At 43.3% G+C, this 13,412-nt stretch overlaps 1 protein-coding gene across 1 annotated transcript in view; it reads right to left on the reverse strand.

The window, feature by feature from the left end:
- LOC139368133 (LHFPL tetraspan subfamily member 6 protein-like) overlaps positions 1–13,167 on the reverse strand; it is a 33,277-nt gene extending 20,110 nt beyond the window's left edge. Inside the window, exons 1-2 of the mRNA XM_071106722.1 lie at positions 12,896–13,167; positions 5,327–5,887 (exon numbers count right to left, since the gene is read on the reverse strand). Of these exons, the coding sequence (XP_070962823.1) occupies positions 5,327–5,711 (385 nt within the window). The 5' untranslated portion in view covers positions 5,712–5,887; positions 12,896–13,167. The remainder of the gene's footprint in view (positions 1–5,326; positions 5,888–12,895) is intronic.
- Between the last annotated feature and the right edge of the window lie 245 nt (positions 13,168–13,412).

Raw genomic sequence — 13,412 nt, forward strand, 5'->3', positions numbered from 1 at the left:
GCACATTCAGATGGTAGCTGGTTTCTGTATTACAGTTCTACCAATTACTTATACCACTTGACCTATAAGGTCAAGATCACTCCACCCTCTGAGGATACCATAAATCATAGTTGGTGGCAGCATCAAACTGTGGAGATGTTTTTCAGTCGCAGGGACTGGGAGACTAGTCAGGATTGAGGGAAAGACAAACGGAGCAAAGTACAGAGAGATCCTTGATGAAAACCTGCTCCGAAGCAGTCAGCACCTCAAACTGGGGTGAAGGTTCACCTTCCAACAGTACAACAACCCTAAGCACACAGCCAAAACAACACAGAAGTGGCTTCGGGACAAGTCTCTGAATGTACTTGAGTGGTCCAGCCAGAACCCGAACTCGATTCAACATCTCTGGAAAGACCTTTAAATAGCTGTGCAGCAGGACTCCCCATCCAACCTGACAGAGCGTGAGAGGATCTGCAGAGAGGAATAGGAGAAACACCCCAAATACAGGTGTGCTGAGCTTGTAGCGTCATACCAAAGAAGACTCGAGGCTGCAATCGCTGGCAAAGGTGTTTCCACAAAGTACTGAGTAGAGGGTCCAAATACTTGTGTAAATGTGATATTCGTTTTTTTTATATACATTAGCAGAAATGTCTAAAAACCTGTTTTTAGGTTTGTCATTATGGGGTATTGTGTGTAGATTGATGAGGGGAAAAAACAATTTAATCCAACTTAGAATAAGGCTGTGATGTAACAACATTTGGAAAAAGTCAAGGGGTCTGAACACCTTCCGAATGCACTGTAATGTATTAAGAACAAGCTGATTGACAACATCATGAAAGATTGGAAGAATTGAATAAACCACCTTTGGGCTATGATAAAAAAATATTCCTCTTGGTTCAAAATGACCCCAGTCGGTAGTTTGAACATTAATGCATAGGGTCAGCATACGCAGCTCTCCTTTGCCTAGCTTGAAGTAGCTTCATTCGAGACGATTTCATATTTTGCGCATGCTTATTGCCTAGACATGTTGTATGGGTATTGCCCTGGGGTAAACTGTGTAAATTTGGGTGTCTCCATAACTTGGTGGGCCCTTTGAACTGAACAAAGCTAGATAGTGAGCAAAAAAACAACACGTTACCTGATAAATGGACACTTTTGCACCTGAAACAATTTTCCACGTTTAAATAACATACCTCGTTTGCAACGTCAGAGTCGAAGAGTGGTAGAGTAAAGGTGGGTGGCGAGAATGAGAAGGAAAGGAATTGTATTCTTTCTGAAGTGGATCGGGAGAACCGAGTGGTTGCAATTTGCGAACGACCAGGGGACCTAGAGAAAGTGAGTTCCCACATTTCACATTCTACTGACAATTCAAGGTTGTGGTACTTTGAATGACATTTGAATCACATGTATTGTTCAGGGGTGGCATGGAAGGGTTCGTAAGGAATTGATGTAGAGTTGAAACCGTATCTTAGCACATTGATAATGATGACCACTGGTTTGGGATATAGCCTGGCTATTGATAAAGCATAATCTCGTCATGTTGAAAAGGTGTGTGTCCAGTAGGAGAGTGGTATTGTTTTTCTGACTACTTCATGACAGAATACATCCAAATGTCCATCGACTCGGCGCTTGTTCGAGGTCAATACGGCTGTGTACTCGCCTCACGGACAAATAACAGGCAAGAGCACCTGTCAAGCTGCACTCAGCTCTGCTCACCCTGTTATATAGACAAACAGGATATTTGAATTACACAGTGGAGAGAGAGGGTCCATTAACCAAACACGGGCACTGGAAACATTTGATCCGTTGCCACAGCACATTGGGCATATAAATTATTTAAACTATTTCCTCGAATAGGCTATTAGGCCTTGTAACATTATACAAATAAATGACCTATAGCTTTTACTATAGCTATTCCTGGGATTTCACAAAAAAAGAAATGGCCTATTGCAGAGAGGCTTGCATAGTCTATAGCCCGGGGGTAGGGAACACTGTTCCTGAAGTGCCACAGGTCCTGCAGGATTTTGTTCCAACTAGGCACCACACCTGAGCTACAGAGCTAATTGATCAGTTCAGTGACTGACTGAATTCAACACACCTGGTCTTCCAGGTTGGTTAATCAAAAACATGAAGAGCCTGCTTGGCACTCCAGGACCAGGGCTGCCTACCCTTGACATAGCCAGTTGCGCAAGGGAACAGCTGGAAGAGAGTCTTGTGATGTGTAGCCAAAGTAAGAAGTTAAAAATGAGCTAGATATTTGGGATAAATATCAATATTTGCCAGTCAAAATGCAAGAAACATAGTGAACAGATTATGAAATGGCAGATTTGCAGTGCGTTCCTCCAGGCGCGTGGTCCCCGGGCGCTCAAAGCTCTACTATTGATTAGACCTAGGGCTACGTTTTTTAAAAATCTGGGTTATAACAATGATGAATGTATTATTGTTATCGAGTACGCAATTGCTGTCCATAGGCTGTATAATGCAGTGATATAGGCTAATTTGAGTAGCCTCTCAAAGGTCCTGTTTGTATCATGCCGAAATAACTACATAGGCCGACAACCTAGGCCTGATTATGCAACCATTTGAATCAGTTTGGGTCTATTCTCGACATCTAAAAAAAAAGGTCCAGAAAGGTACATTAACAGGCCACTCATATGATGTATTCTGTCTGATTGTAGCCCAGTGTTAAGATTGACTTATAGGAAAATAAGGGCTTCTCCTTTCCAACTCCCTGCCCGTTCTTAATGCTGTAGACTATTTTACGTTCAGCAAGCAAAAGGAAGTGTGCATCTCTCGTCCAATAGGCTATTAGTAGACTAAAGAAAATACGTCTAAATAAGTGTCCAACAAATTTTAGCATTTTCCTGGAACTCCAAAAGACTTAAGAGGAATAACTGGGTCAGCGGAGGGGACATGTGCGTAATTGCGCAACAGAACAAAAGACAGGCTCGAGATGTAGCCTTATAGCCTAGAAGCGTGTGCATATGAGGCCATAATTTACAAGCTCAATGTTAGGCTTAATACTGCAGTGAATATATCCAGTCTATTTTAAACAGTGAAATGATTAATATTTTTTTATCAGATAAGGAAATCATAGCTAGCCTACACTATGTGCACTCCCGAGGCTGCGCTGAGCGAGCTCCCTCCCAGTCCCCAGGTACCAGCTGAAAAGCTACCCTATTGTGCCAGGTTTTTTTTCCCCAAGAAATGTATCCTACCTAGGCTACAATAACACATTGTACTGAAGAATGTTATTATTGTTTGTAGCCTACAAGGTCAAGGCACATTAGCAGGCCAGTAATATGGTGTATTTGTTCAGGATGTATCAGCAAACAAAAACATGCTAATATAGGGATTTCTTGTTGCATTATCAGCGAGATAGCGGAGGAAGTTGTATCCATAGTTTCCCCGTTTCACTTCCTTGCTTTAAAAGCGTTTAAAAATGGAGGTGGATAGGTTTCTTCTTGTGGAAGAAAAACAACAGTTTACTCCCAACCTAATTTTCAAACAACTAGAAATCCTTATATTAGCATGTTTCTTAGCTGATTCATCCTGAAAAAAATGCCCAATCAGGCATAGGCTGTCATTTGCATAGAATAAAATTGACTTTTTAGAGCTACTCTGAGTGTTTTTGTGAGTAAATCTGGCCTCAACGCACATCACTGGCTTGTAAGAACCAGTGAATGGACCATAGAATAGAATTTAGAAAAGACCAGAGAACATAATTTAGGATGACAGTCTCCCAGCAGCAACTTCAATTTTCACTGAGGTGTGAAGTGAGAGGTGTGAATTTCCTGGAATACAATAATGGCAGCAGAGCACCAAAAGCCTGCTTCCCCCTCCCAAAGGAAGAGGCCTCACACCACTATGCAGAGGCCATCAAAGTACAGTTACCCTCTGTCAAGAGAGAGGGTATTAACCCAGAATACTGGACATTGAGGACACAGAGACAGATGGTCAACCTGTACAAGTCTGGAACAGTAATGTGAAGGGAAACCTCAGACCTTTATTTTCAGCAGGCTTTTCACAGGATCAGAGAGAGAGAGTGCTACCTATATCCCCCCAATAGAATCCCTATACTTTAATGACGACAGTTTCTACAGCCTAGAGGGGAGATCAACCATCTCCAGGCCCAGGGACATGTACCAGTCTGTGGTGATCTAAATGCAAAAACTGGACAAGAACCTGACACTCAGTACACAGGGGGATAGAAACCTACCTGGGAGGTGACAGCATTTCCTCCCCAATATGTCACAACTATGAAAAAATAAAAACGGTCACAACTCCTGCAGCTCTGTCGCACGATGGGTCTGTACATAGTCAATGGTAGGCGTCAAGGGGACTCCTACGGTAGGTACACCTATAGCTCATCTCTTTGCCTTAGTACTGTGGACTACATTATCACCGACCACAACTCAGTCTCACATTTAGCCAACGAACACCCCTATCAGACCACAATACTATATAATAAGAAATATATAAACTATGATAATCACACTCTACTTGAACAGAGCAATACTTATGAAGCATCAAAGCCGAACAAACTGCATGCTGCTAAGAAATGCTATAGATGGAAGGAGGGTATTGTAGAAGCCTACCAAAAAATTATTGGCCAACTACAAATCCAATTCCTCCTAGACAACTTCCTGGGCAAAATATTTCACTGTAATAGTTAGTGTAAACTTAGCAGTAGGAAGCATGAACAGTATATTTGACCTAACAGCTAACATATCACATATCAGAAACCCATTGCTACATTGAACCAAACCTGTTGATACCAGGAGTTCCTCTAGAGGAACTCCTCCCCCCCCGTTCAGCTCAAACCGTGGCGCATGGAACGCAAAAATATTCTTAGAAATATTTAAAGGATCCACCAAGAACCCCTCAACTAACTGAAGGTGCAACTATGAACCATTAACTGGCAATGGCTCCTTGAGGATCTCCAGGGATTCTTGAGTCAACACTAATTCTAAGAGGGTACTCATTCTTTCAGCAAAACAAAAAAATCCCATGACTGAAGTTTAAGTTCATCTCAGATTGATTGTCTGTGGGGCCACCTCCCCTTTCATGTAAAAAAAGTAATGACCATCATGCTTTTAGGGAAAGATGAACATTTTGTACATGTACTTAACTACTAGTTTGATGAATTCCAGTCCTTTTACATTTTAAAATATTTTTAAAAAACTATTTGGAGAACTTTAACCCGCCTTCATCCATCCATCTATCCCCGACCCACCCACCCACCCACCCATTCCTCCACCAATCCATCCATCGTTCCATCACTATCCAATTTTCAAATCACTTAAAAAAAGCAACAGCAGGCTGTGACTTGATGATTTTAACTTACCCCCAAAAAACTGGATGCCCCCAGCCACACGTCCAATGGTCCTGGAGATGAGATCAGACAAACAGAATCCCATGAGGGCCGTGAGTGCCACCAGGAGCAACAGGCCACAGCCCAACCCGATTATCACCGTACAAATCCTCCATTCCAGACTAGGGATGCCCTGGAACGAGGCGTAGCGTCCACACTGCTCTAGCATCACCGTGGCCTGGCGAGCCTCATCACGCACCGGGTACGAGCACCTCCGGAAGGTCCCGAAGGAGACCGGTTTACCCATCTGGGACCCTAGGAGCCAGTAGGGCATGAAGAATCCCACGCAAGAGGCCGCCGCACACAGGGAGGAGAGCAGGGCCCACACCACGCCCGCACTTGTTAGGCTAGAAGCCATATCTCAGAATCTCAGTGACCAGCCACAACGATGACCACCCAATTTTTTTTTTTTTTTTTCCTTCTCAGAAATGTATTGCTTTTTATATGGACATCAGCAGCTCTGTTGTTGATGGATAATATCCAGGTTAACACCAGCAGTGTTCCTCGTCCCACCTCTTCTCAGTGTGGTGATCCCTGGTGAGAAAGCGAAAGATTGAGAGAAAAGAAAGGGAGTTGGTGAAAGAGTGAGAGGGAAAGAGAGAACGAGAGAGAGAGACAGTTGAATATTTGAGGTTCAGACAGGAATGACAACTGTACTGCCACTGGATACATGCAGGCCCACGGTGTCCGGTTTGGAGCGTGAAGTAATGAACTCTGCTGGTCGAATACTGCGTAGCAACCGAGCAGTGCCAAAAGCCCTGGTCTGCCCTAGAAAATATTTGTAAATAAATTAAGATCACCCGAACAATTTTGGGCTCTAAAATTAGTTCATTAGGATTAAATTCAATCTCCACTGAATTATTTTAACATTCGCTACAAATGTAGATAGATAAATAGGGATCCATTAAGAACTACAACATTTGTTGTCACACAGGACCGCGTGCTGACAGGCCAACCAGATATGAATGGTATCAGCTTTAACATTTTAAGTAATGCCCCCGCAAAGCCAATATAATTTCCCAGTGAGAGGCTAGTTAAGGATCATAAAACCTCCACCCACACAGACATTGTCGTGAAGAAGCTGCAACAGCGCCTTTTCAACCTAAGGAAGCTGAATACATTTGGCTTGGCCCCTAAGACCCTCGTACAGATGCACCATTAAGAGCATCCTGTCAGGCTGTATCGCCGCCTGGTACGGCAACTGCACCGCCCGCAACCGCAGGGCACTCCAGAGGGTGGTGCGGTCTGCCCAACGCATCACCGGGGGCACACTGCCTGCCCTACAGGACACCTACAGCACCCGATGTCAAAGAAATGCCAAAACGATCACCAAGGACGTCAACCACCCGAGCCACAGCCTGTTCACCCCGCTATCATCCAGAAGGCAAGGTCAGTACAGGTGCATCAAAGCTGGGACCGAGAGACTGAAAAACAGCTTCAATCTGAAGGCCATCAGACTGTGAAATAGCCATCGCTAGCCGGCCTCCACCCAGTACCCTGCCCTGAACTTAGTCACCGTCACTAGCTGGCTACCACCCAGCTACTCAACCCTGCACCTTAGAGGCTGATGTCCTACGTACATAGAATCACTGGTCAATGTAATGTTTACATAGTGTTTTACTCATTTCCTACTCTTCTATCCTACATATTCTACATATATAATATTTAGTATATCCACATACTGTCCATAATGTGTATAAATCATCACACACACACACACACACACACACACACACACACACAGGAAACCAACATTGATCGTCCTAATATTTCTAGATTTCTTAATTCCATCCTTTTACTTTTAGATCTGTGTGTATTGCTGTGAATTGTTAGGTATTACTGCACTGCTGGAGCTAGGAACACAAGCAATTTGCTGCACCCACAATATCATCTGCTAAATATGTGTATGATACCAATACAACTTGATTTTATTTGCATTGCCATTTCGATATAAATGTAGAGTTACCACCCATGACTGCATTTGTTAGTGACAGAGACACGACTGTTGAATTCGTAAATGTTCAGTTCTGGACATAGTAGGTGGTGAACTTGACACTAATGGCAGTAAAAGCAAGAAAGATTGTCCAATGTAAGTAAGTTGAACTCAATGTGTCTCACCTTAGATATCTCCCTGGACTCATACGGGAGATTTTGAAAATATATGAAATCAAGGACATGTCTACTTCTTATATCTAAATGTATTTGTAATTGTATTTCACCTTTATTTAACTAGGTAGGCTAGTTGAGAACAAGTTCTCATTTACAATTGTGACTTGGCCAAGATAAAGCAAAGCAGTGCATCAAACAACGACACAGAGCTACACATGGAATAAACAAACATACAGTCAATAATACAATAGAAAACGTCTATATACAGTGTGTGCAAATGAGGTAGGATATAAGGGAGGTAAGGCAATAAATTAGGCCATAGCGGCAAAATAATTACAATATGGCAATTAAACACTGGAGTGAGATGTGCAGAAGATGAATGTGCAAGTAGAGATACTGGGGTGCAAAGGAGAAAAATAAAAATACCAGTATGGGGATGAGATAGTTGGATGGGCTATTTACAGATGGGCTATGTACAGGTGCAGTTATCTGTGAGCTGCTCTTACAGCTGGTGCTTAAAGTTAGTGAGGGAGATAATTCCGGATATCTAACATTTTATCTAGATAAAGATATACCCTGATATTATTCCTTTTCACCCAATGAGGGGAGGATGAACGGCTCACTGGCCAGACACAGATGACAACTTTTCCTGAAAAAAAGACAACGAGAGAGGACATGGACTCTAGAACATGCAGTTGTGGAAAAGTGCTTAAGAACGAGAGGGCTGAAAATCCACCGTACCAAAATGGGCTGTTTAGCACCCCAACAACGGGTGACAAACACAAGGCAAGACCTTGGTGAGACGGCGAAGGAACCAAACCAGGACACAAACCACAGAGTTAGAGCCGGTTGAAGGAATCACAGAGAGGGCCAGTGAACAGAGGCCGATCAGAAAGCATTCAACAGCAGGAAATTACAAAGAGGATACAGTGGCCCAAGAGAGTGAACAAGAACAGCTGGACACAGTTTGACAGTGACACAGACATGGTGCATGAGACAACGCTTTCCGGGAGCGGAGAAAGCAAGTTGGAAGTCCTTCCTGCAATCATGTGCAACATGGGGCAAGGTAGATTTGGGACCCATGCCAAAAAATGACATGCACAGCTTAACAACCAAACAGGCAAGAGAGGGAGATAGCGGCAATAATAGAATACCTGAGGAGACTAAAGAAAAGGTCAACAGCAGCAGAGGAAGAAGAGAGCGCAGAGCTACAAGGGACTACAAGACACACTATGACAGCAACTATGCAGCCTGAGGTGTGCTGAAAACCACTGCAGGAACATGAGGGAGAGAGCTCAGAAAAGGGCAGAAATGTAACCCTTACAAGTTCACAAACAAACTACTAGGGGACAAGAAGAGTAGAAGACTGCAATGCCCCAAGAGGGAGGTGGAAGACCACCTGAAGAAAACACACAGCGACCCACTCCAAGAACAGGATTTGGAAGAATACAACTCCTCAACCCTCCGAACACCAGGAGAAATTTGACATGATGGAACCTAGACTGATAGAAGTGAAAGACATCATCAGGAAGGCACGGGCAGAGTCAGCACCAGGACCAGGACTATGAGGGATCCCATACCAAGTGTACAAGAACTGCCCAAGACTACCAACAAGGCTCTGTAAGCTGTTGAGGGTTGTGTGGAAGAAAGAAAGAGGCGGAGGGCTTGAAGTCAGCAGAGGGATGATTCATCCCAAAGGAGGAATCCACACAAATCTCACAGCTTCTCTCTTGAATGTGGAGGGAAATATTTTCTTTGCCATTGTAGGAAGAACCAACTTCATGCTGGACAACAAGTACCGGGATACATCAGTGCAGAAGGGAGGAATCCTGGGAATATAAGGGTGCCTAGAACAAACAAGCGCACTAACACCGATCATCACAGAGGCATTAGAGAACAAAGGAAGCCTACAAGTAGCTGTCCTGTGGCTGGATCTTTAAAATTAAATCACATTTTATTTGTCACTTTATTCATAAACAAGAGGTGTTGACTAACAATGCAGTGACAGAACTGGTCAGGAGCCCGCAATATGGATGCTATCCACTACATTGCCATCTGTACCAACACATGTGGCATTGTTTGTAACTTCTTTTTTAAACTTCTTTTGTACATAATGTTGCTGCTACCGTCTCTTATGACCGAAAATAACATCTGGACATCAGAACAGCGATTACTCACCAGGAACTGGCAGAAACTTTTTTTCTCCCTTTAATGAGTCTGACGAGCTTGACGTGAAAGACATACTGCTTTCCCGGGAACAGGTGCAAATCCCCATCATTTGCATGAAGAGAAGACGGAGAAAAAGAGTACGAAGGAAGATTAAACTACCAACGGGGCATTAAAAATGGTAATATCTTATGCTTCACGTGGCTGAACGATGACATATCAGCAGGATAGAACAGCTGAGTCTGGTAAGACAAGGGGGGCAGACATTTGTAAACAACAGCTGGTGCATGATATCTATAGAAGTGTCTAGGTTTTGCTCGACTTATCATATAGTATCTCATGATAAGCTGTGGACCACACCATCACCTAGAGAGTTTTCATCTGTATTTATCGAAGCTTTCTACATACCACCACAGACCGATGCTGGCACTAAGACCGCACTCAATGAACTGAAATCCGCGATAAGCAAACAGGAAAATGCACATCCAGGAGGCGGTGCTCCTAGTGGCCGGGGACATGAATGCAGGGAAAATAAATCAGTTAACAAATTTCTATCAGCATGTTAAATGTGCAACTAGAGGGAAAAAGACTCGACCACCAACTCTCTCCACACACAGAGACGCATACAAAACTCTCCCTTGCCCTCCATAATTATATCCTCCTGATTCCTGCTTACAAGCAAAAATTAAAGCAGGAAGCACCAGTGACTTGGTCAATAAAACAAGTGCTCAGATCAAAAGCTACAGGACTGTTTTGCTAGCACACTGGAATATGTTCCAGGATTCTTCCTATGGCATTGAGGAGTATAACACATCAGTCATTGGCTTCATCAATAAGTGCCTCGATGATGTCGTCCCCACAGTGACTGTATGTACATACCCTAACCAGAAGCCATGGATTACAGGCAACATCCGCACTGAGCTAAAGGCTAGAGCTGATTTCAAGGAGCGGGACTCTAACCCGGAAGCTTATAAGAAATCCCGATACGCCCTCTGACCAACCTTCAAATAGGCAAAGCGTCAATACAGGGCTCAGATCGAATCGTACTACACTGGCTGCGACGCTCGTCGGATGAAGCAGGGCTTGTAAACCATTACAGACTATAAAAGGAAGCACAGCCATATTTTTTTAAACTTCATTGTTGGTTAGGGGCTTGTAAGTAAGCATTTCATGATAAGGTCTACTACACCTGTTGTATTCGTGTGACTAATACAATTTGATTTGAAATAGGTAACTATAGGTAGGTAACTAATAGGTAACTATAACAATGAAAAATAACCTGTGCCTTATAAGTGCTCCTATGGGACAACTTTGACGAGTTCATGATGAGACTCATTGTCGGGGACTACACCCCCAATTTGCAGAGGTTGGAGGTGGGGATTGTCACCAGGTGTACAATATCTGTCCATTTTTGCTGCAGCAATCCATTTCCTTGTGCAGTCAGCTGAAAGACCAAGCAGAGGACCCACCATGAAGTCCAAGGTACGGCAACCAAGATGGATGCTTGAAGATCCGAAAAAAACGTGTCACGTGGGCTAGGATGACCTTTAAACCAAGCAAATCACAAAGCCTGGTACTGAAAAAAGGCAAAGTGGACGACAGCAGCGGTTCAAGTTGGAATGGCAGCGAATTCCAGTCATGAGTCATGAGCCTAGGGATGTGCTTTGACAACTCTGTGACACAGAAAGTGTTGAAAGGCCAACTGACCAGGCGAATGATTGGATGCAAAGGGTGGGAAAAGTGGTGTCCCATGAAAGTGCAAAGCCTGGTGCTACCAGCTTGGAGTTCTTTCCAAACTACCCTTGCCCCTCCTGGTGTATATGAAATCCCAATGACAACAGTGGAATCAATAGAAAGGAAGATCAGTGGTTACCTGAGAAGAAGGCTTGGTGTACCCCAGAGTTTCAGTAACAAGCCTTTAAAGCAGGGGTAAAAAGCTCAGCTGCCAGTCCGAGGCCTGCCGGTGGAATTGCAGGTGACCAAAGCAAGGCAGGTCCTAATACTACGGGAATGCAAGGACGAGAAAGTAAGGAATGCTGGGATTGAGGGCCGCACAGGGAGGAAGTGGTCAGCAACATCAGCAGTGAAGAGTTGGAAGCAAGACTACACCACAAAGACATTGTCAGAACCATGGCCTTAGGATGCCTGGGTATTGGCTGTGTGAAACGGGTGTCCTGGACTAGAGCAAGTACATGGAAGAGAAGGGACCTCAGGCTAACGGAGATACGGTACATGGTGGAGGAGGGAGGGCAAACCATTGCGGTTGGGCTGAGGCAGCAGGGCAAGTTGACATGCGGAGAAGGAGCCAGGGAGAGGAAAATAATAAGGGCTGACATTTAGATGATAGGACCAGCAGAATAAAGTTTGTTTTCCGCAGCATGTACAATGTACTACCAAGCCTGACAAACCTTGTTGTGTGGGAACTAAAACAAGACCCAAACTGCGCTTTGTGTGGAAGATCAGCCAACCTCGAGCACATACTATAATCCTGCAGGAAAGCACTGATGGACAGTACAGGTGGACACACGACAAGGTCCTGACAGCAATAACATCCCAGCTGGAGGACGCAGCCAAAAAGATCAGGCCAAAACAGAAAGGACCAGGCTTCATCCATTTTGTCAGTAGTGAGGAACAATCAGCTGGCACCCCATGAAGGTTGCAGGCTGACCTCAGAAGACACCTAATCTTCCACCAGAACATCATTAACACATCACTCAGACCAGACCTGCTGATCTGGTTGAGGAGCACTTTTGGACATTAGAGTATTTTGTGTAGATACATTTTTTATACAATTAAATCCATTTCAACCCCACTTTGTAACACTACAAAATGAATTAAGTCATGGGGTGTGAATACTTTCTGAAGGCACAATATAGCGCTATTTAATAATGCAAGTAGCAAATCTTGACAAAGTCAATGTGCCCTTCATTTCAAAGGGTGATGAATTTTATGAGATGTAATTAATACGTTAATGTAATTAACACAAGTAATAATTATAATACATTACTACATAATTATAATACTGCATATGGGCTATACAATTTAGACGAGCTAAGCATTACTAATAATAACCCAAGGCAATCATATCGGATATTATTTTTATGTAATGGCCTGACAAGTCTGCAGTGTTTGATTCCTTATCAGAAGTTGATAAATATGACAATCAGTACCCCTCATGCATAGGCGCTTATTTTCGAGGCTAACAGACATTGTGTTTGGCATTCTGTTCAAGTAATGCAAGGTAAAAACATTTTTTTGAAATCTTACGTTTAAATTCCTCAACGTTATCCCAAACGGCAGATGATAGCTGAATGTAAAAGTTCAATGGAGTTGATGAAGAGCCGAGCAAAAATAAAGGTCTCCTTTATCGCAAAAATATCCATGACAAACTCCCTCAGTTAGACAACTGAAGTTAGGATAGGGACCTATAACGGCAAACACCTTTATTGCAACAAACAGAGTAACATTCAGAATGACGAAGGCTTGATAAAAACAATTCTGTGGTGAGAGAGGAACCTTCCATCTGCGAATCTCCCCGCCCAGTGGGTTGGTTCAGGTGATATTTATAAACCCTGAATTGCTTATTATGTAATGTCCAATGAGAGGTTTTCAAGCCACTGGCCGCCATATTGGTACTCCCCAGGAAGCGCAGTCCTCAATAGGAATGAAAGGAATTCTAAATTATTTTAATAAAAACAAACGTATTTAGGTATGTATTTGTTGTAGTTTGGAGAGTAACATTAGTACTCTGTAAAAATAAGTACTTTAAGGAATATGTTTTTAT

Source organism: Oncorhynchus clarkii, chromosome 2, assembly GCF_045791955.1.
Source record: "Oncorhynchus clarkii lewisi isolate Uvic-CL-2024 chromosome 2, UVic_Ocla_1.0, whole genome shotgun sequence".
NCBI lineage: Eukaryota > Metazoa > Chordata > Actinopteri > Salmoniformes > Salmonidae > Oncorhynchus > Oncorhynchus clarkii.